General features: G+C 34.9%; 1 protein-coding gene across 2 annotated transcripts in view; it reads right to left on the minus strand.

Moving 5' to 3' along the window:
* Positions 1–25142, minus strand: part of CNTN6 (contactin 6) — a 297903-nt gene that overhangs the window by 17762 nt on the left and 254999 nt on the right. For both annotated transcript variants that reach the window (XM_074404894.1, XM_074404893.1), the window contains exons 13-17: positions 10052–10227; positions 9571–9688; positions 8786–8944; positions 8473–8622; positions 5131–5201 (exon numbers count right to left, since the gene is read on the minus strand). In XM_074404894.1, coding sequence (XP_074260995.1) covers positions 5131–5201; positions 8473–8622; positions 8786–8944; positions 9571–9688; positions 10052–10227 — 674 coding nt within the window. The remainder of the gene's footprint in view (positions 1–5130; positions 5202–8472; positions 8623–8785; positions 8945–9570; positions 9689–10051; positions 10228–25142) is intronic.

Genomic DNA, 25142 nt, shown 5'->3' on the forward strand with positions numbered 1-25142 from the left:
TAAACAAAACAGAAATAGATACATATTCCCCCTGTACTCTACAGATACTAAAAATCATAAACAATCATATGAAGTTAGCAAATTAAAATGAATCTGTGCTTGAATTTAGACCCACATATCTCCTAATTGCAAGAAACTTGGATTGAAAAATCAATGGAATTTATTTGGTTTTCCCAAAGGAAAATGCTTTGCATTTTGTTTTGTTTTGTTTTGTTTTATTTTGTTTTTTGTAAATATTCTGATACACTAATAAAGGCAACACCTGGCAGGACATAGTGCTTCTAGTCCCTCATGCCCACAACTCCATTTCAAAAGTTCTCTTTATTTGTGGGAGTTCATTTATTATATCAATCACATTATCCTGCCACTTGGAAGCCATATGAGAACCCATCCATGAGCACCAGAACCACAAACACCATCTTGGTGAGTATCTATGAGGGCAGAATCTCTGTACTGTATAGTGACTAATAGACACGGTCAATTCCTCTCATAGAGTTTGCATATGAAACATGGTGAGTGGCAGAACAATAATAGATATACACAGAGCAGGCAAAAATTAGAGAACATGCAGTAGCAGGAACAGTGAGGCAATAAAAGCTAAGAGAAAACAGATGCTGTAAATTAGAGAGAGGCGATCTAATTTAGCTAGCAGCCAGGTAGAAAACTGGAAGTAAAGGAAATGGGAGGAACTGAGGCATAAGCATGAGAGACTATTAAAGACAGGGCTGGATCAGCAAAGAGGTTGTTGATGGTTGGCTAGAGTTCTTGTGCTCGGGTGCATAGAGCAGTGATGAACGATGTTCCAGTTCTTCATTTGACCTGCCTGCCTGTTTGCTGAGACTTTTTTCTGTCCTCATTACTCCCCATGTAGCTTTAAAATAAATCCCCATTAACTGAGATGACCTGAGCTGGTCTCTATTTCTTGCCATGTGAAACAGTCTCACAAATTCAGAAAGGGAAAAGAGAAAGAAAAATGCTCCTCCTGATATCTGGGAAAACAAAATATTTCCTCATGTTAATGCTTCTCTTCTTTTTCAAATGGAGACTAGAACTAAAACAGTTAATTTTCAATGGCATAGAAGAGATTTATAAGAAAACGCTGCTTGTTAGAGCATTTGATTCATTTCTGAAGTTTCTTTGATCTCAGATTTAATCGAGATGCTTAGTTCATCTACATAAATAGGGGACTTTTGTTTTTGTTAGTCAAATACAATTAGTGTTTCTCATGGTGCTCTCTCAAGAAAGATCTGAGTCCGACATATGCAGTTTAGTGGTATGTGGCTCTTTCGAGCTGCAAAGGCAAAGTGAGATTTCAGAAAAGAGATCATATGGCCCACAAGACTGAATATTTTTACTGTCTGGCCCTTTAAATAAAAAATACGCCAACTCTCAGTGTAGGTATGTAACTCTTACTCCACAGTGTTTTATCCTGTATACCTAATTTTATAGTCATATTTATGAGAAATTCACCACAAGCACCTCAAACCTGGAAGTATTTGGGGGTATACATTATGATAAAGAATAAACATGTTCTTAAAAATTAGCCATTGCTCTATTCTAAAAGTTTGATATTATGTCTAGGTTATTGGAAACAAGCCAAACCAAAACAAATAAACACAAAATCTACATTTACTGTGTGGTACTGGAGAAAACACAGGGAAGATGTTTAGTTCAGTCCAGGCAGATTATACTGCACTGTGCCTAAATGAAGGCTAGTCACTAAAGCTGTCACTTATAAAACATAGTGGCAGACTGTGACTGAATTTAGAATAGTCTTGTGTCCGACAGTGCTTTTCAAAGTTCAACAGGCACTATTTCAACTACAGTAGGAGTGACACTGGCCGGTGGTGGCCTCTCTACCTCCAAGTTACTTTTCAAAACACAGTTCAGATATACTCAGTTCTGATCATGTCTTTCCTGACCTCCTTCCAGGCTGGTTTAAGACCACTCTTTCCTGTAGGTATCTGAGCATTCAGACATTTTCTCATCCATTTCTGTATTCTACTAATAGAAACACAGAAGCTACTTAATATTGAGTTCATCTAAATTGAAGGAATTACTACCTGCATTCGGGTGGCTCAGATTCACACTAATGTATGAATCGTCTCCTAAATATACCTAACTTATTCCATAAGGAAGTTGGGCACGAGAAGAAGTTGCCTCAGTATCTGCCAGTACATAATGTAAAATACGAGTGATAAATGGGAAACTGAATTCACTAGTTTAGTTTCTGCAAGTATCTGCATATTAGATATCCCAAGAGAAAGCACACAGAGGAACTGCCTTTAATTTAATTTATTTTTTGAAAATAGAGGTTAGTATGCTTTTTCTGTAGAAGTTCAGATAGTAAAGGTAAAAAAAATCAACTTTTATTTTAGATTCAAGGGGTGCATGTGCAAGTTTGTTACATGGGTATGCTGTGTGATGCTGAGGTTTGGGGTATGATGGATCCTATTACACAGGCAGTGAGCACAGTGCCCATCAATAGCTAGTTTTTCAACCCTTACCCCTTCCATCAGCACTCTAGTAGACCCCAGTGTCAATTGTTGCTACCAAATAGTAAATATTTTAAGCCTTGTGGGATATATGGTCTCATGCCACAGCAAGAAAGCAGCAATACATGAAAAACAATGGGTATAGCTATGGGTGGATTTATTTACAAAAACAGGAAACTGGCCAAATTTGTCTCATAGGTCATGGTTTGTGCACCTTTGCCTTAAAGAAAAAATAATATTATAAATCATAGAAAGACAGTATTCTTTTGGTAATTCATGTTCATCTCCATTTAAGAATGATAAGGGCTGGGTGCAGTGGCTCACACCTGTAATTTCAGCACTTTGAGAGGCCAAGGCGGGTGGATCGTGAGGTCAGGAGTTCGAGAGCAGCCTGCCCAAAATGGTGAAATCCCGTCTCTATTAAAAATACAAAAGTTAGCTGGGCATGGTGGCATGTACCTGTAACCCCAGCTTCTTAGGAGGCTGAAGCAAGAGAATCACTTGAGCCCAGGAGGTGGAGGTTGTAGTGAGCCAATATTGTGCCACTGCACTCCAGCCTGGGCAATAGAGTGAGACTGTCTCAAGACTGATATGCATAGAATTTGTCCCTTCATTATAGACTGTGCACAAATGATCGCAACACTGACCTTTAGGAATTTCTGAGCAAGGGGGAGAACAAAATAAATAGTAAGTCGGCAAAACTGCCTATACACTATTATGATTATGCTTATATGGCTTTTGATGAATACGGAAACCTAAATAAACTACTCACAAAAAATTCTCTTGTAGTCTCACTTGAAAGTCAGTGTTTTATAAGAAATATGTTTTGAGTAGCAGGTATAATATGGTTAACTTGCTACTTAAGGTAGATACTCAAGGACTCATGCCCACCCTGGGACATCACATTGCCTGGGGACAATTGGGATTGTAATACAGGATACAGTAAAAGAAAGTAAGGGGATAGTCCTGTGTTCACATGCTTCTCTGCCCAATGATACCACATTTGTAACCCTCAGTTTTCTTACCTGAAAGTGGTGTAACCACCTCCTAGCATTATTGTGAGGACTAAATGATATGAAATGCTCTGTGTGGCACCTGAAACCTGTAAATGCTTGAGAAAATAGGGCTTCCCCCTCTGTCTAACCTCGGAGAGTCCCAACTCTCTGAAAACACTGCCTTTCATTCAGCCATTGCTCATGGAGGGTGGATCACATTCCAGGCACTGTGCTAGGCCTATGATGTCTACATGAAACAAGATGTCCAGAGGGAAGGGTGACTTTCAGGGCAGTTGCCTCTAGTTTCTGACACTGTCATTTATAACCATAAAGAACAACATCTCTGTTTCCCAGTTTTCTCTCAGAGTCTAGCTGTGTGAAGTAGGCACCTGATTTGTACTTTCTGGAACATAAGGAATGCAGTTTATTTTAATTGACAAATGTCTGAGAAACTTTTAAAGTGGGGAGAGATCTGGACAGCCTATGGTGGCAGAGTGAAGAGAGATAAGCAAGTATGCATTGCACTTTCACTAAACATGGAGCAGGGCATGTGTCTGCTGAGGGCAAATGTGAAACTCATGCAATGGGTAGCCTTGTAGGGGACTCTATCTACAAAGACCACCTAGAAGAGAGAGAATATTCACTGGAAGAGTGGAAATGGACCACCGAAGTCCAGGAACTGATACTCTTCAGCAGCCAGTGGGGTCTGCATCAAGGAATTACAATTAGGAGTCCCTGGTGGAGGAGCCTCCGGGGACCAGCTCCCAGATAAAAAATAAACAAATAAAACAGAAACCCTACCCCATGAAATGGCAGTGTCTGGAAATTTGCCATACCTAGAGTGTACCAAAATCAAATCAGAAATGTACCAGTAATCCAGACATGTTCCTCCCTCCTTTCCTCCTAACACCAACCTTCTACAGCTCTGGAGAATCCAGAGGTAATGCTGTGAATGAGGAAAGATAAATTACGGAGCAGAATGGAGAGAAGTTGAACTGACCATATATTCCCTTTCCTGCTACAGAATCTTCAGGCTGAGGCACTAAGCTACTGAAAATGAGAAACTTTAAAGCCACTGAACGTCTAAACTCTAAAGTTTATACTCCAGTCTGATGTGTATACACCAGATGAAATTTGTAATAAGTTTAAAAAATTGAACCTATATGTTAGTGTGTAATAAGAATGACCACAAAATCTACTCCATGTGCCTAAGCTTTCATCTAGATGCAGAAAAGAACAAGTTGATCAAATGTAAAGAGCAGTGTTAGGACAAGAATTGTTTTTTGCCTGCAGTCTACTAAGCTCACCTTATTCACAATACAACAGTGCAACAGGTCATAAATCAAACAATGCCTAATTCATCAATTGATAATGAAAATGCTACTGACCCACACTTGAAAGATATTGAAGTTGTTTTTTATGTATTTGGGAGAAAATTGTGCTGAGTTCATCATACTGTCTCACAAAGAGAAAAGTTGCTAATACTTCCTCTACATAATTCATCACCAGGATGATGTATTTTTATACTATATATTTTTATATGTTCTCAATAGTGATCAAATACATCTTTGTCTTTCAGTATTCTTCCTGGCCAGCTAAATCTCTTTTCTTCAAAATAATTCAGTTAGGCAGAAAATTACCTCCCACGTAATGACGAGTTCAGACCGACTTCCTCCACCTCCATTGATGTTTATTGGCGCCACAACAGGGACTAAAAGCAACCAAGAGAAATGTGGGTTGGCAATTGTTAAAGTACATCTTCATCAGGAAGAATTTTGTTTTTGGATTTCACCTTTCAAAATCTCACGCAGGCATATTGTGAAAGAGTCTTGCATTTTTAATGAACATAAATTATGTTTACACATATCCAAATTTCTAAGAGAGAGGACACAGTTGTGTTTGATACATGAGCACCCTGGCTCCAAAATTAATTAAAAATTGAGTAACATCGGGTATTTGACATTATTATGCATCATCTACTAATTGGCAAAATGATGTTCCATTCAGATGGTAACAGTGACACTGCTGATTTAGTGCCTAATTATACAGTTGTGCTGTAAACAAGTTACAGAGGCAGTATATTAATTAATTATTTTTTCAATAAACAAACTAAAATAATTTTTCTTTTTATTAGTCATCAGGATATTTTAACATTTAAAATTAAATATTGAAAAATATGTAAATAAATACATTCTTATTTTAAATCTTCCCATTAGAATCTCAAATCTCTCAGGAGAGAATAAGAAGGAGTTTTCTTCTAACTTTTCACTTGCGAAGTCAGATTTTTCTCCTGTGAAAAATGTGATTAGGAGAGGTTCCTTCTATTTATCTCTTGGGATCTAAGGCTCTGTGGTAGAGGATTCAGAAACCAACGACTGATGAGTTTTTAAAAAATATGTCCCTCGAATATACCCTTGTGGGGACTAATGCAATGAATAGTAGTTCAATAGAAATTGTAAAACTGAGGAAATTCTGAGTGTGTACAGGGTACTGTAGTATCTAATGAGAATGAGGTTTTGCTTTACACATGTGTAAGTGTTTACAGCATTGTTTTTCTTGACATAATGACAAAAGTATCCTAAATCTGTGATTATGGCTAAATCACATTTTAAATTCTTTTAAAATGTGGAATTACATGAAATTGTCTATATTGGACCATTTTTGAACAATATGAAAGGTGGTTGAGGAAGCACCTGGGTATACCTGGGGACTGGTAGGCAGAAATTAAAATATGTAAGTTTTAATTCTTCATTTCAAAATTTTTCCCACCATATAGACCATCTAAATAAATCTAGATTACTTATTTTATTTATTTCCATTTCAAACAGATACTTAGCTCTATAAACATGGCCAGAAAATAGTCACAATAATCTGATTGTTCTTTTTTTTTTGAGACAGTGTTTCCTTCTTGTTGCCCATACTGGAGTGTAATGGTGCAATCTTGGCTCACTGCAACCTCTGCCTCCTGGATTCAAGCGATTCTCCTGCCTCAGCCTCCCAAGCAGCTGGGATTACAGGCATGCACCACCACACCCAGCTAATTTTGTATTTTTAGTAGAGACAGGGTTTCACCATGTTGGTCAGGATGGTCTCAAACTCCTGACCTCAGGTGATCTGCCCACCTCTGCCTCCCAAAGTGCTGGGATTACAGGCATAAGCCACCATGCCTGGCCTGATTGTTCTTTTTCAAAATAGCACCTTTCAGATACACCTTTTCATATTTAAAATTGTCCTTAAGTTTGTCAGCTTTAAGCTTCATAATTTTTTAGAAAAAAAATATTTAAACCTAAACCCTATTTTCTAAGTCTTCGAATGCCTTTGATCAAAAGCTATGGGAATCAGTGGATTTTACAGAGTTGTTGAATTTATAGTGCTTGACAGCTTATTGTGACTAACTGCACACTATCTCAAGACCTTTGCATAGTTTAGCTATGTAAGGAAAAATATTTTAAATTATATTTTGATTTACTTTTATAAAATTTCCAGTGCTGTGAGAAATAGAAAATTCCTTTCCTCATTCAATTTCAAATTAATTGTACTTAAACCTAAAACCATATTGAGAACAGATTAGTCTTTGATGATATCAGAGAGAGAGAGAGAGAGAGAGAGAGAGAGAGAGAGAGAGAGGAGAAACTCAGTAGGGTTTGAATCAGTACAGTTTGACTCAATGAGTATCACCAGTCTCGTTTTGCTACTGGAACAAGAGAGCCTTAATGGATAGAAAGTGGCACACAAACTTTGCTATTAAAATGTCAGAGTTTGTGTCAATGTCCAAAGCTACGAAAACATAAATGAACTATAAACAAACAACCTGAAACCAAAGCTCATAACCAGAGTCATGGGCCACACCTGAAGATTGAGAGCCAGGAGGCATATAGGAAAGCCTGGGGATTTATTTACACACTTTAATAGCCAAAGAAAGTGTGTAAATATATTTACACACTTTCTTTGGCTAATCTAATCTATTGCTTATCTACATTAAGATTCACTTTTATGGAGAATGCTGGGTGTAGAAATCAGGACATCTGGATTCAAATTCTGGCTCTGTCAAAAACACCCAGCTAATATCCTGGTCTTCATTTTCCTCTTCTGTAAAACAAAGGGATTTCTTCTCAGCTGTAAGCTTCTAGCGTGATTTAATTGGATGATATCACTGTCAAGTATGTCCTTTTTTCTAGCCCCCATTCCAAGATAAACATATAACATTATCTTTGGTTTATGAATTGATTTATTGACTTCTGACAGTTGTACTCACTTTAATAAGGTAATTTGTGTTTGTTAAATTAAGCTGGTGACAACAAAGTGATCCTTTGTTTATGTGACTGAATAAGAATGTGAACTTTGGGGGCCACATACAGCTAGCAGATTAAATGTCACGCCGGATGTGAAAGTCTGAGTGCAACAAAGAGGATCCATTGAAAAGAGCTTAAGAAGGCATAGTTTCTGAGCCAGGTTCTTGTGTTCTGCTGTTCAGTGAACCAATTAATGCTCAATTAGTGCTCCTGTTAAATGAGTTTAGGATTTACCTCATTTGCATGGAAAAGAATTTATACTATTGCTCAATGAAGCTACAACTAGGTCAGAGTTTTGAAATAGATGGAAATGTATGGCTGACTGCACCAACAGAGTCTCAATTAATTCTTGGCTACAACATTTTAATGAAACAAGCAATAACTCATTTGCATATACAAATCTACAGATTCTGTCTTGGATTTTGACTAGAAAATAGATGTGATGCAAACACAGTTTCTGAAGAACTTTAATTTTGACATGTTGGCTTAAAGGTGATTATCTCTTATTGAACCCACTATTTGGGAAAAATACACCTTGCCTTGTATATGTAAAAATGGGAAATAGAGCCACTCATTTACTGTCAAACAATTTTGAGCCAAAAGTATTAAAGGACCATAATAATACTTGTTTTCTTTAAGAACTATATCATACAGATTTTTCTACATTTTTAGAACACATCGATTCTTTACCTGATGCTTTAGTTCTTAACAATTCTGATGGTTTACTTGGTTCTCCAATCCCAATACTGTTGCCGGCAACAACACGAAATTCATATTCTACCCAGGGACTCAAACCAACCACTGTTGCATTGTATGTCTTGCCATTGAGAATTTCTGGAACTAAAAAGAATGGGACATTAAGGCATCTAAGTTGGCACTAGTCAAAAACAAATAATTATACAAAATGATATAATTATTAATTAAAAATATGATTGCATTTGTTAAAATGATTGGACTGAATATTATTCTTTTAAAAGCATCCCAAAACACTTTTGTCACTCACCTGTAGCAACAGCCTGCCAACCCACAGAAAATGGTGTCCGAGTCTGAATAGTAAATATTTGAATGGGACTGTTATTATCTGGGCCTGGTCTCCAGCTTAGTTGAGAAGTAGTGCTGGAAATGTCTTCCACTTTCACGTCCTCAGGAGGACCTGGTGGACCTGGAAAAACATGTTTTAGCATGACTACATTGGAGATACTTACATTCATTAATTTGGGACAAGGAAGGTTTATTTTTATCTGTTGTGCTTAAAAAGTAAAATATTGACCATAATATACTTGTAGCACATTATTAGAAATAAAGTTGTATTAATTCCATTTATGTGGTAAGAGACATTAATTTAGTAGTGCTTCCTCTGGGGATTAGAAAATGTCAGGCATATGGTGATTGCATATCAACCTATACTCAAAAATTGAGAACCATTGTCTTTAATTCATCTTAAATCTAATTCAAATAAATGCAACTAATAGGAAGCACTACAGGAGCATGTGGATTTGACCCTGCATTGACAAGAATGATTTATTATAAACAGAAGGCATGCCTCAGTATTAGGTACTGACACTGCTTGCCAAGCCAGACTGTTCATTATAGATAAATCCTACAGAATTCTATGTCCATAACCACACTACCCATACCTTGGAGTCTTGAGGTTTAGAAAATAAAAAATCTATGTAATTTAATCTCACTTCCATATCATGATGTGGTTTCTCAGAGGTCTACAATTTAGATATCAACATTGTGACTGTGAGTAAACAATGTGATCATTTTTTCACAATTTATGCTTACCTCTCACAATGATATCCGCTACTGCAGATAAACTTTCTAGGGTTGTTTGTACCGTGCAGAGATATTTTCCTGAATGATTTAACTGAATATTCCTTATCATCAAATCCCCAACAGATTCCTGCAGATAGAAAGGGAGAAAAGGATAAAAATCTAAGCCCATGTAACAAGTCCTATCTTATTTTTACAGCTGGATAAATATTAAACATAAAACAACTCTGAAATTAAAAGATATACTAGCATCATTTTCATTTCTTGCATCTAAACCCTTTTATTATCCCCCTTATTATAATTACATCTAGAAAACAAGTATTTCTATGAGAGACACAAAGCAAAGTAAACAGAAACAAAAACAACTGCATTTTCTAAAACAGACAGTGATTATCCATGCAAATAAAGATGGAGAGAGTAATTATAAAAAATGGTGATTCATGTAAAACATTTGATTCATTTTATTAAGCATTTAACAATTTCAGTAACTTACTCCTCCAATCCTTTCAAAATGAGCCACTCCTTTTTTTAAGTCTATGACATCTCCATTGAAAAACCATATAAATACCACTTCAATGGAGGGGTCATGCGACACCTGGCATGGTAGCACTATACTCTCGCCAACTGTAACATCCATTTTGGAAGGTGGGATGGTAATGACAGTTCTCTCTGTTGAGAAAAAAATATTATTTTTTTAAAAGCTTATGAAATGCAAGCGCATGGCTATAAAATACATATTTCTGAATCCTTTTTTAATCATTTGAAATTATATAAACAAAAGCTGGAGTTCTACTATGTCCAGTATGAATATTCTATTGCCTGTTTTTAAATGTCCTATGTTTATTTTCATTATAGCTTATTACCTATACTAAAATTAAAAACATAGTTTTATTTATACCTTATATGGAAATAATTTACAGAAATCTGTAGACTTCAAAAAATGGCATTCCATATATATCGAATGTACTGTGCCATGTTTGTTGTATTTTCTTCTAAATTTTGAGTCATAACATAATTGACACACTGGTAACAGCCGTAAATACTCTCTGTTAACTTCAAATACTATGAGACAAACTATGTTCCTAAGATTATGACCACCATAGTTTCTATAAAGATTTAGTCATATGTATATATTTAAGAGGGTGAATGCAACATATTTATTCTACCTTTGACACAGTTGTGACAATAAATTTCACTTTTAGTTAATGCAACATGAATAGGGAATTTGGAAGTTTTCCCTTTTATAATTCAGATTTTTCAGTGTTAGAATTACGCATCCATCATAAAAACTTTCCCTCTAGAAAAGTTAGTTTCTATTTCAATATTTGTTCTACAAGATCTAGCATTTCATTGACCAGAATTTCAAAGGACAATCCTAGGATGTGCCAGTTGTACTTGAGAGTCCTGTATTTGTTCAGATTAAAGAAGAATTCACAATGTAGATCATTTTTGACTACTTTGTTAATAATAAAATTCTGATCCAGAGTGTTGAGAATTGATCAAAAGGGCAACTCAGTATCCATGAAGGGGCCCTGGGCAAACGTTTGGATTTAGATATGTACCATCTTACCAAGAATAAAATTTTTTGAAAGCTTTACATTCAAGAATAACGGTTTTAGGAAAGTTATTATAAAAAATATTGTACATGAAGAAGTTTAAAAACAGTGAAATGACCCTGGAGCATCTCTTTCTCTATGGGTCATTTATAAGATAAAGTTTAGCCCTCTAAGACATGGACCAAAAGCTTCACTTTCTTCTAGCTTCTTCATCCTGCCTTAGAAACCAAACTAACATTGAGATTGCATTTATATGTTCACATTAATGTGTGACTGCATTTTACCAATAGAATGTTTAATTATTATTTGACCATTTAAACATTTTTAATTTTTTCTTCATAAGTATTTGAAAGTGGAAACTAGGAAGTAATAATTTGGGATGTTAAGGTACATATTGACAAAAGAGACATGGAAAAATAAAAACACATGCTATATTTCTGAATATGAATATAATGGAGAAAATTGGGCTCCTAATCAATATCAGATAGGCCTTCTTTTTAAACTATTTAAATCCTCTTTCTATTTTTATATTAGATGCATGCACTTTTTATTGATTTTTATTATTATAATTATTTGAGATGGAGTCTTGCTCTGTTGCCCAGGCTGGAGTGCAGTGACACCTTGTCAGCTCATGGCAACCCTCGCCTCCCAGGTTCAAGAGATTCTTCTGCTTCAGCCTCCTGAGTAGCTGGGATTACAGGTATACACCACCACGCCAGGCTAATTTTTGTATTTTTAGCAGAGACAGAGTTTCACCATGTTGGCCAGGCTGGTCTCGAACTCCTGACATCAAGTGATTCACCCGACTTGGACTCCAAAGAGCTAGGATTACAGATGTGAATTACTGCACCTGGCCAGATGCATGCACTTTATATTCTAATTATTTCTAAGCAGAAATTTGAAGAATGTTTTTGTAGACTATGCCCATTCTTAATTCCAAGCCTTCTTCATAGATCTGCAACCAAAATAAGGGTAAATTATACCTAGGGATCTAAGAAAATTTTTTAGAACAAGAAAATATATTTTCCTTTTGTATTTGCTCTGAAAACAAATCACAAATGTCTTATTTACATTTATAGGAGGATGAGTTGGCTAATTGGATGTGTTGACAGAGCAAAACTGCCCAGATTTAAAGTTTTAGATCATGCAATTAAGGTAATTTTCAAACATTAAAAATGACAGCAAGTCCTTCCATTTATGATACCATATAATGGCAAAATTAGACAAATTATTCCCTATCTACATAGCTCATTGTAATACAGTAATAATCTCTAAAACTTTATGAATAAGAAATGTTTGTGTTATCATTAATGATTACATTTTTCACTAGTTAATTCATTTGTAACTAACATTTATTGAGCAAGTAACTTATGTCCAATCCTCTGCTAATACTGAAGTCACAATGGTGAAGAAAATGGGAGGGGGGAACCCTGCACCAAATAAAAAAGATAAGGAGTGTTCCTTCACAGAGATGAAAATCTACAGAAGGAAGCTAGCATTAATCAGATCATATCAACCACTATACAGTAATGTGTGACAAGCACCATATACTAAAAGTGACTTTTTCAAAATGTTTGGCAGATGCTGAGGGGATCAGTTTATTAAGAAAAAACTGTTTTAGCTGGGAAATAAAAGGCAAGTAGTAGTGAGCTACATAAAGGTAGCAGGGAAAGAGAGGAAACTAGATTCCCTATACAGGCAAGAGCATTCACAGAGAAATTATGTGAAGAACTGTAATTGACAGATTCAGTGCAGCCATGTTGCTGAGAAGGCTAGGATTAAATGAAGAGTAGGAGAGGAGTGAAAGTGAAGAAGATGAAGCTGGATGATAGCCATACTCAAGACATAAGTCACAAATGTCATTAAGATCAGCTGCATAATTTATGAGTCCCAGGGCAAAATGAAAATGTGGGGTATCTTTTTGAAAAAGAGAAAAAAGTGTTATCAAAGGTACTAAATATAAAATTTTTTACTTTAAAGTAACTTATTACTTATACAATAAAATCAGGGTAACACTCACAGATGAGTCATGACACACACATTACAAAATAGATGATTTTGCTGTCATAATTTTATATGATATAATAAATAATATTTTATTAAGGTTATATCTTGATTGATTTTATAATTTTCTCATTTAGTTTTCTGGTAACTCATTTACTAGATCAACAGAATTTATAATTTTAGCAACTTCATTTTCAATTAAAATGTTCAGTGACATCAGTCACTCCTGGCAAATGCAAGATCACAAATACTTTTAGAAAAGTTTTTATTTTGCAAACTATCTTACCGCTGATGCAACTTTTGAGAAACCATTAAGCCTGTTTTATAGACTATAGAAATAGTCATAAGTTTCTGATGAATTACATTGAAATATAAATTTCAGAACATCTACAGCTGATGATTCCTTTCACCAATTTTTTCAAAAAAAACTTTAACTCTTTATACAAATCCGTTTTGTGAGAGCCTGATATTAGTTTTAAATATAAATGTATGCAATGGAATCTTAATATTTCCTCTGGCATATGCTATAACTTGTGGAGGTTGTACAATAAATTGAAAGGGACTTCATGATTGTCATATAATTCAAAATGCCTGTTTTTGCATTCCATTTTTGTACCTTCAATTACAAAAAAAAACTCATCAATAATTGGTTTCCCCAAAGCTTCATATTAAAAAAATGTTCTTACCATTGACTGGAATAATCTTTAAGTTTAATTTCTATTTCTAAGACTGTGGATTTCATGCAATGTCCATGCGTATGCCTTCAATTTGCAATAATTTATTGACAAAGTTTATTGTCTGAGTACTAACATTTTCTGTTATGGGGCTCAGGCTGGAAAGTTAGTATTTCTGGAAATTCCACAGAGAAAGCCTACAGGGATGTATGGGCAAGCTGGCCTCCCACCTTGGATCCTCACATTGACCCTTTTTGAAGTCTCCTCCTGCAGCCTTTGCTGCGACCCACTGCTGTTTCTATAGCTGCTACCACCATCCTCTGCATCCATCTAAGAGGCCCAGGTTCTGATGTGCCCACCCTCAGGACTGCAGGACTATGACTACACAGGCGTGCGTGCACACCTGCACACTGCACATCACACCAACTGCTATGCATGCATGCTGACTGGTGCGTCCTCAGGCCTGAACCCGTGTGTACATGAGCTGCTGCTGCTACATATGCTACCGTACATGCATGTGGTTACAGTGAAGCAGCAGCAGCAGCAGCAGCTCATGCACACACAGGTTATAAATACATTCTTAATCATTTTATCTCTCAATTTGTGTTCTGTACATACTTACATACTTACAAAACACAAATTGACACATAAAATAATTAAGAATTTCAAGACAGTCACAGCAGAACATTACCCCAAACCTGGGGCTTCCCTCAGCACCAGGCTCTGTGTGACTGGATTGTATGTCCGTGAAACCAGCTCTGGATGTCATGCTAAGAAATGTATTCTTGCATAGAAGTAGAGAGTAGCATGGTGGTTATTATAGGCTGGTGAGAGGGAGGAATGGGGAATGGGGAGACATTGTTCACAGGGTACAAAATTTCAATTAGACAGGAGGAATAAGTTTTAGAGACCTACGGCATACCATGGTGACTATAGTTAATGTAAGACATATTTGATAATTTCTCAATGAGGATTTTAATTGTTCTCATCACAAAAAAATGATAGGATGTGAAGTGGTGGCTGTGTTAAATAGCTTAATTTAATCATTACACAATGTATACATACATCAAAATATCACATCGTATCCCACAAATACACATAATTATTATTCATCAATTAAACACTTTAGAAATACATTTCTTGCTGTAAAATTGAAAACATTGAAAGTACAAAGCAAAGGCATGATATGATGACATGCCATGATCTGCAGTGTGAAAAATAAACTGTATTTAAAAAGAAGTAGCCTTTTGTAAGCAGGCTTATTATCCAGAAAAAGGGGATGCATAGTTCCTCCACGAAGTGGCCTCCTGTGTGGGTGATGAGGTGCTTGGACAAGAACATTTTTAACTGATGTAACCTCTCTGCACAACACAGGCAGATCTGTCCTCATCCTGTGCAGGTGGCTGTCTAATAGCCATAACACCACTGATTGCTCTACAAAAGAGTTCATTCTGCAACCATGTGCAGCCTCAGCCCCAGCACCAACACAAATACCCACAGAGACAAAAATCACACTTACAGGGACTGGGAGAGTGGTGCTTGGGCAGCCGAAACATACAAAATTGCTAATGCTACTCTGTGGAAAGAAGAGGGGCTTTAGCCCATTAATTCCTTCATCAAATACACCTTAAATTCTTAAGAAACTCAAGCATCTGAGAGATTTCTTCAAACCACTCAGATCCTATATTCTACTCCTAAGAGTGCATGTATACCAGTGGAGTATCTGCAGTAACTTGAGGCTCATTGACACTGAAATACTTCTTGGTATTTATGGATCAGTGAGATATTTAGGGCCTGAATTGTAACAAATTGAAAAGAAGAAATGCTGACTATGCTGGACTCTATCGTTTGGGAAAATTTGAGACTCTTTAAGTCTTTTCGAACAAAACAAAGGGTTATTTATTCACAATCATTTAATATCATTTTGTTCTTGCATATACCTTAACCATTTGTAGGAAGTCTGATCCAATGGTTTTAAAATTTTAGCACGTGCAAGAATTTCCTGAGCATTTGTCAAAAGGTGAATTCCTCAGCTTCCACCAGAAATACTGATTCAGTATGTCTACACCTTGAATATGTACTTTTATCAGGCTTCTCCAGTTGATTCTGAAGTAGTCTAGAAATCATGCTTTGAGAAATGTTGCCTTAGTTTTTAAAACTTGAACCTGAATTTTCTATTTAAGAAATATTGAAATATAAAATATATTGTCAGAAATTCTCTAATAGTGCAGATTTAGGAAAAATTTATATCCAGTAAATGTTACTCGTTAGTAATATTTCAAGAGAGAAATAAAGATGGAGTCCCAAGATTACCTGTAATTAATTCTGTATATTATATCCACTTTTATCATTTCTTAAGCATTTTAACCTGTTAAATACTCTGAGAATTCCTAGGTGAAAGGAGCACTTACTTATTGGGTTGGTGCAAAAGTAATTGCATTTTTTGTCATTAAAAGTAAGGTTTTTATTTTTAAAATTTTATCTAATTCAAGGTTTCCTACATTTGGTAGAGTATGAAATATTTTTAATCCATGTAACATTTCTTGATACATAAAGTGTTCTACATAGAAATGGAAGTACATCTTGGGATATAAGGAAACAGTGTCTGGAAATAATTGCTTTCATGATTGAAGAGGATTACACACAACACACACACACACACACACATATATATATATATATATATATATATATGTATACATACTCATATAAAATATGTGTGTTTCTATTTAACATGCATACACATACATGCTTACATATTTTTGAGACTATCATGGAAATTTAAATTATCAATAATTTAGAAATAATAATTAGTTAAGATAAGAAATCTAGTTTTATTGTTATATTAAAAAGAAGATTCCCTAAACTTTTAAAGATACATTCTATTTGTGGATGACATTATTGAGGTTTGAGATTTGCCTCCAGATAATTGGAGATGTGGAAGTAGGTAAGTGTATAGATTAAACAAGGTTGGATATGAGCTGTCTTCAACTGACTCTAAGTGATGTATACATGAGAGTTTCTTATACTATTTCCTCTTCTTCTGTGTGTGCTTGTAATTTTCAATAATAAAAGACAGGAAGAACATGTTGGGGGATAGTGAAAATTTACATGCAGAATAGGGAGGAATATTCTTATTCACTTTCTAAAGTCATAAGAATGGGCCACTTTTTGAAATTGTCCTAAATATAAATGACATTCATGATGAGTTTGTAAAATCACAGAATATCTACCATTTTCAATATATGTCAGTGAGATAAAAGTTATTATATAAAAACAACTTCATCTATCAGTTCTATTCTTACAAAGAATAATATGACATGGCACTTTTGATGAATAGCCTTACTTGAATTCGTATCTCATAATAGCCAATGATGTTTCCAGAATGCATTTTAGTTACAAGAACCCCAGCAAACATGAAGACAAATTACATCAAATGTTAGGATCGTTTAGTGTGATTTCTTTAAACACTTAAAAATGGGACTGGTTCTCTATATTAATGACCAAATACACTTGTACATTTCATGATCTCTACATGTTTAGAAGCAAGGGGATGACAATTAAATGTATAATTGATTTTGCCTAACCATACAGAAAATATTATTTTGTTTGTTTGGTTTTTTGTTCCTTCAACTCAGTTAAAATCTTTATCAACGTCACTTTTCTGAATAGTAACTGCTAAGGTTTCTGAAGTTTTAAAATCCTTCCAAAGGACAAACAAATGTATAAGAAAAATCATCAAACTCTTCTTTCCGTACAAACATGGGTCTATTCCTTGACATTATAGAAAATGTTGCTAAGAAACCAGTATAAAATAAACTAGTGTATAAATAGCACTTCAAACAGGTAACAAAACTCTCCGATATTTTCTCTCACTAGTTAATTTGTGAGGACTAGAAATAAACACTTTAAAAAATTGGTATTGGGGTTGGGGTGCAGTGGCTCATGCCTGTAATCCCAGCAATTTGGGAAGCCAACGCGGGTGGATCACGAGACCAGCCTGGTCAGCATGGTAAAACTCCATCTTTACTTAAAATACAAAAAAATTAGCTGGGCATGGTGGCATGAGCCTATAGTCCCAGCCACTTGGGAGGCAGAGGCAGGAGAATTGCTTGAACCGGGAGGTGGAGGTTGCAGTGAGCTGAGATTGAGCCACTCCACTCCAGCCTGGGCAATAGAGTGAGATTCTGTCTCAAAAAAAAAGAAAGAAAGAAAGAAAGAAAAAGAGAAGACAAAGAAAAAAATTGGTCTTTTTTCTACTGAATTCCTCAGAATGTCAAATTACAATATATATTAAGATATTAACCCTTTCTATTGCTCTGTATTTCTTCTTCTGTATACATGGTTTTCCTTCTAACTGTAGAAACTTCATTAGCATTTCTGTTAGTACTGCTCTGAAATTTAACAGACATTTTCCAAACACATACAAATAGCAAACAGGTATGTGAAAAGGTGCTCAACATCATTAATCATCAGGGAAATGCAAATCTAAACCACGATGAGATGTCACATCACACCTGTTAGGATAGCTATTATCCGAAAGACAAGAGGTGTTATCTAAGGTTGAGAGAAAGAGAACACATATACTGTTGGTGAGAATATTAATTAGTATACCTATTATGGAAAACAGTATGGAAGTTTCCTTAAAGCTAAAAACAAAGATACCATACAACCCAGCAATCCCTCTTGTGGATAAATAGCCAAAGGAAATAAAATCAACAGTCAAAGTTATATCTGCATCCACATGTGCAGCATTATTCATGATAGGTAAGATATGAAGATCACCTAGGGTCCATCAATGGATGATGGATAAAGAATTTCTGATATGTATACACAAGGGAATATTATTCAGCTCTATAAAAGGAGATACTACCATTTGCAACAACATAGATGAATCTGGAGGAACTATGCTAGATAAAGTAAGCCAGACATAGAAAGAAAAACCCTATGAGATCTAACTTGTAGGTGGCATCAAAAAATGTCAAATACATACAAACAGACAGTAGAGTGTTGGTCACTCAGAGCAGAAATGTGAGGGAAATAGGAAGATGTTGGTCAAAAGGTACAAAGTTACTATTATGTAGAATAAATAAGTCTAGAGCTAGAATGCACAGCACGATGATACAGTTAATACTACTGTATCATAAATACGATATTGTGTACTGAGAATTTTCAAGAAAGCAGACTTCAGGTGTTCTCATCACACCAAAGAGACAGATGTATGAGGAAATGGGTTAACTTGCTTGACTAGAGTAACCATTTTATTAAGCACATGTATATCAAAACATTTAAGGTGTTGTACACCTTAAACATAAGCAATTTTTATTTTTTTAAATAATGAGGATTCTCTCAGGTTTTGTTTCTTCGAAAGCATCTTTATTTTGTCTTTATTTGGGGGGAATTTTTAAATGGGAATAGGATTCTTACTGGTATTGTCTTTAGCCCACTACAAATGTCATTTCATTTTCTTCTGGGTTCTTTTTTCCCTTGTTATATCAATTGCCAGTCTTGGTTTTTTGACATAATGCATCTTTTTTATCTGATTTTTTTTCCTTTAGTTTTACTACTATGTGCTTAGCTAAGCTTTCGTTTGTATTTGTCTGAATTGGGGCTCACACAATTTCTTGAATTGAATGCTTGTTATTATTTTCAGGTTTTTAAATATCTGGCAAATATTTCTTCAAATATTTTTTATGCCTAACTTTCTTTCAGTCTTCTCTGCTCCTTTTGGAACAATGATTTTATGTATGTTAAAAGTTATTTACCACATTCCATATTTTCCTTATGATACTTACTGTCTTTATCACTGTATTATCTCTCCATGTCACAGTCTAGATATTTTCTATTCATATATCCTTCCCTTTATTAATTCTCTTTCTGCTATATCTATTCTGGTGTTAAATTAATGTATTGTTCTTCATATTAGCTCTTGCAATTGTCAGTTCTACACTTTCCATTGGAGTTTTAACACATGCCATTTCGTTTCTGAAATTCTCCATCTTGTCATCTATTTTTTAAAATACATTAATCGAGATTATTTTAAAGCTCTTTCTGAAAACTTCAATATTTCTATCACTGAGACCTATTACTATTTTTTTTTCCTCTGGCTTTTGGTCATTTGGTCTTAGCTCCTGTTATTCCTCGCAACATTTTATTGAATGCTACATATTATGGATCAAAAACTTAATGGTTTTATAATGTTATATTTTTTACAAGAAGATTTACATTTTTAAGCATGCATTAGGAAAATAGCCAGAAGCTGGTCCAGAACTGATATGAACTGAGTCTGGATCTTAGTCATTTTAAGTCCTAGTCAATTGTATTTTGTTTTGTTTTGTTTTGTTTTCGTACTAGGACACAGTATTTTGGATGTCCTGACTCAAGGTTGAGTTGCTTAGCAAATCTCACTCTATGGTTTATTCTGAACCTCTATTTGTTTTTCCATTCACTGTAAAGTTACCAAAATGTCTGCTTAGATGTTTTCTGCTTTCTGTTTGGTTTCTTCATTCCTGATTTATACTGCTTAGGAAATTGTAAATTTCTAAGAAGAAATTCAACAGCAGGGAATGTGAGCTCACCTATCTGTACTTTTGTTTTCTCCAGGCTACTGCACCTCATGTTGCAAATACCTTGGCTGTTGTCACAATTCCTCGAAATAACTATTTTTGCTTATTTTAAAAATATTCTTTAACAATATTTGCGGTGAACATCAGTGAGAGGTTGTTGTGTTAAACTTACTTCAACTAGTTATGACAGATTATTCTTCATTACTACTAAAGTTTCATAATAGATTAAGTGTATTGGTAGAAATATTTAGGCCATTTGTCAATAGGTTTTTAGATAATAGCTTGAAGAATATAGTAATTGATGTCAGTTAGAGAAAGAAATAAGTATAATTTTGAACAGATGTAGAGATCCTTAATACAGAAATATACTAATTGTTTATTCAATCATCTATTAAAAACCATTTAATTGGTATTGCACCCTTATCTTACTTCAAGTTATACATCAGTAAAAATGCTGAACAAAAGGAACAAAACTGAACTGAAGAACCATTAGAAGATTTCAATCCTAAGAGTGACAGAATCTTGCCTACATTTTGTTAGGAACACTGTAGCTTTTAGAAGGAAAACAAATAATTAGGACAAATGCTTTTGAAGCTAATACTGGGTTTCCAAGCTTAATATTTACGAACACTTTGTCCAAATAATTCTTTGTTGTGTGTGTCGGGGGGGGTTTAGCACATGTGTGGTACAGGGCTGCGGGTTGTGTTCTTTGACTTGTAGGATTCTTAGCAGCATTCCTGGCCTCTATCTAGGATGGATGTGAGTAGACCCTGCAGCTGTGAAAAACAAAAATACTTGCATATTTTGCTAATGTCCCCTGGGAGACAAAATCATCCTGGTTGAGTAATTCTGTGCTAGAGCAATACTCTGGGAAAGAGATGGCATGGCTTAAAGTTTGCTAATTGAAGTGGTGAGAGGTGGTTAGATTCTGTATGTACCTTGAAGCTGAAACTATTTTGGGGCAAGTGAATATGAGGTTTGAATGAAAGAAAAGAACTAAAAATAATCTCAAAGATTTGGTCTAAACAACTGTCTGTGCAGACTGTCATTAGGATAGTGGAGAAAGAATACAGCAGAAACAAGTTTGGAGAGTAAGAATCAGGAGTTCAGTGTTAGGATACAGTAAATATGTAAGTGAAGATGATAAAATAGGCTGCTGGATTTGGGGATTAAGGAGGACTATTCCAGCTGGAATTAACTTGATTTGAGTTTGGGAATTAACTGATAGATGGTATTTAAAAACATAAAACTGGATGATATACCAAGAGTAGGTACAGCTATAAAATGAAGACTAGGAGAAAATGAAAGAAGAAAAAAATACATGTATACATACAGGTATATCAAATATATAGAATCTATATGGAATATACATGTATGTGTATATATACATATATAGATGAATATAGCTTTAAACTAGACTACCAGTTTAGGAAATATAGCATTTAAATAATGGGCTTTTAGGAAATGGAGTGGAATAATACACACACACACACACACACACACACACACACACACACACACATATATGTGTATATATATATATATATATATTTTTTTTTTAATTGAGACAGAGTCTTGCTCTGTTGCCAGGCGTGAGTGCAGTAGCACAATCTCGGCTCACTGCAATCTCCGCCTCCCGGTTTCAAGCAATTCTCCTGCCTCAGTCTCCCGAGTAGCTGGGACTACAGGTGTGTGCCACCACGCCCAGGTAATTGTTGTATTTTTAGTAGTGACGGGGATTCTCCATGTTGGCCAGGACGATCTCGATCTCTTGACCTCGTGATCCACCCTCCTCAGCCTCCCACAGTGCTGGGATTACAGGCGTGAGCCACCGTACACGGCCAGAATAAAATATTAAATTATTCAGGAAGATATTTAGGAACAAGAAGTATGAGTTTCTAGGGTGACAAAGCCTGCCTAATGCCCAGTATAATGGTTGATAACAGCTTTAAAACATGACACATTATCTTGAAATTGTCAAACACTGGAGAATACGGAATTCTAGAGAACAAGAGGAAAAAGATGTCACAAACAACAGATCAGAAATCCAAAAGGTTTCATCTTTCAGAATAGAGTAACAGCTCAAAATTTCTGAAAACAATGATTTCCAAGCTAGAATTCTGTTTCACACCAAACCATTAATAAAATGTAAACATAGAATAAAGACATTTTCAAACATGAAAGATTTCAAAAAAAATTGCATTTCTCTTGGATTCCTTCTTAAATATCCACTGGAAGATTTAATCTACCAAAATTAGGGAGTATGTTAAGACAAAAAAGGCACGGAGTTTAGGCAATGGAGCTTCAACACACAGAGCAGGCTGATACTGAAGGGAGACAATTGAGATAGCTTAGGAAATGAATTATTGTCAAGTCCATAGAAAACTAAGCAAACAGACAAAAGGAGTGAAAGCAAACACAGGAAATCAAAGCTGATACTCTGAAATAAACCTTGGACAGAGAAAAGCAGACAAAAAAACAAGGAAATGGTGTGATGGGGTCTTTATTTCTCCACGTCTAGCAAGCCAGAAATGAGAGTTTTTAGTCTTTATTTAATATACTTTTCCTCTTTGTATATAAAATCCATAAGTCTAAAATGTTTTATATCCTCTTAGACAAGTGCATGATTATTTGCTCACACATGTATCTACAGATTAAAATCTACTTGCAGCACTTACCATATTTCACCACAGCAGAGTAAAATTTAATTTCAATGCACAAAGTAATCATGGTCCATATATTCCACTTTACTTTGAGGTACCATTACCCATTTATCTACTACTTCCATATTTAAATGACTTGAAATAAGTATTAAAAGACTATTGAGAGCCCCAGAGTAAAAGAAACAAATGAAGAACCAGTCTAGAGAAAGCATTGTCGAAAAATTGAGATGTCTAATTGAGAAAACATGTCTAAGTATCATGCAAAGTTACCCTACTTTCCTAGCAAATAATAATGTAAAATGTAAACACAGATCTTTTATATTAAAAAACAAAGTAGGGCCTGACATTTATTTAAAAAGAGCATGCACTGTAGATTCTGCTTAATAAATCAGATATGAAAACTATTGTTTCAAAGATGTTAATACTTAATAGGCAGTGATGACATATTCGTGGCACCATATTTATATTTCTTATAAATAGATAGTGTTCATTCAGACTATTTTCCAATAGTAACTTTATGCTAGGCTGTAGTGAATTATGCAATAGAAGACTTCTGTAGATTTTTGTTTTTTGGGTTTTTTTTTTTTTGAGATAGGATCCTGCTGTGTTGCCCAGTGCAGTGGTATGATCATAGCTCACTACAACCTCGAATTTCTGAGCTCAAGTGATCCTTCCATCTCAGCTTCCGAAGTAGCTGGGACCAAAGGCATGTGCCACCAAAACCTATAATGTATTAATATCTATCCTTCACATTATGTTTTATAAAATATACATTAAGAAAAAAAGCTGTAAAATTTATGTGGTAATTTAATCTGAGTGACATGCTGCATTTGAAAAAGACTATGAACTAAATTGTCATGAAGACCAAGATAACACTAATTTTTATTTTTATTTTTATTTTTTTTTAAGTAGAGATAAGGTCTTGCTATGGTGTCAAACTACTGGTCTCACTCAAGCAATCCTCCCACCTCAGCCTTTCAAAGTGCTGGGATTACAGGCATGAGCCACCACACCCAGCCTGTAGTTTTGTAGAAGATGAAGTTAGAAAATTTTATTTTACCTGGCACTAGGACCTAATACAAAGGATATTTTCTTCTGAACGTTGGGATGAGGGGAGTCAAATGAAAAAATAAAAGCCAGAAAAGGAAGATAAGGCTAAGTTTGATTTATGTGATTTTTTTTCCCCTTCTTCACACCCTTCAACCCCATTCCTCTTTTGGACTTGAAGGCATTTGGTAACTACTTGCTTGAGTATTCAGGATCCAGATACTGAAAATATAACTTGCTTCTGGAGGAGTCTTTTCCATCTTAATGACACATGTTATTCCTAAAAAAAATTTTAAAATGGCCCTAGAGCATAAGTGACCACTGAGCCAATTTAGAGACAGAATGCCTAAGAAGCAGAATAGCCTAATTGCTTCTTTTAGAGTCAGAAAAAGGTCAAGGTAAATTTGCTAAATTTCCAATTCCTGACTAAAAACTCAAGATACAAGTGAGTATAAGTGTTTGCAGGTTTGGGTGGGAAACTGAAGATAAAAAAGACTTAATAGTTTAAGATATATATGTATATATATATATATATATATATATATATATATATATATATACACATATATATATACGTATATATATAGCTACCTGCAGAATAAATGTATTGGTTAAACTGTCTTTTTTTTTTTAATCTTAATAAAAACAGGAGGTGGATAGCTAGTGGTTTATGCTGCATGAAGGAGGCCAAACACAAAAGGATGCACACTGTAAGATAACATTTGTATGAAATCTATGGTGAGAAAATTATTATAGTAGCTGCTTCTAGGAGTGTAGTAGGAACAAGGATTAAGTGACATGAAAAGTAGTTCTAGATGGAGGGTCATAATAATGTTCTATATCTTGTGCATTTTGGGTTACAAATGCCATTTTTAAAATTTAGTGAATATACATGTAAAATTTATGTATTTTACATGTAAATTTTACATAAATGTACATTTATATATAATTTACATATAATAAATTGTAAATGTACATACAAATATTGTACTCTAATGAACTTTTACATATAAAAATATACATACAAATACTGCACTCGAATGAGGGCTGAGATATTTAGGAGAAAGTACTAAT

The sequence above is a fragment of the Saimiri boliviensis genome, chromosome 8, assembly GCF_048565385.1.
Source record: "Saimiri boliviensis isolate mSaiBol1 chromosome 8, mSaiBol1.pri, whole genome shotgun sequence".
Taxonomy (NCBI): domain Eukaryota; kingdom Metazoa; phylum Chordata; class Mammalia; order Primates; family Cebidae; genus Saimiri; species Saimiri boliviensis.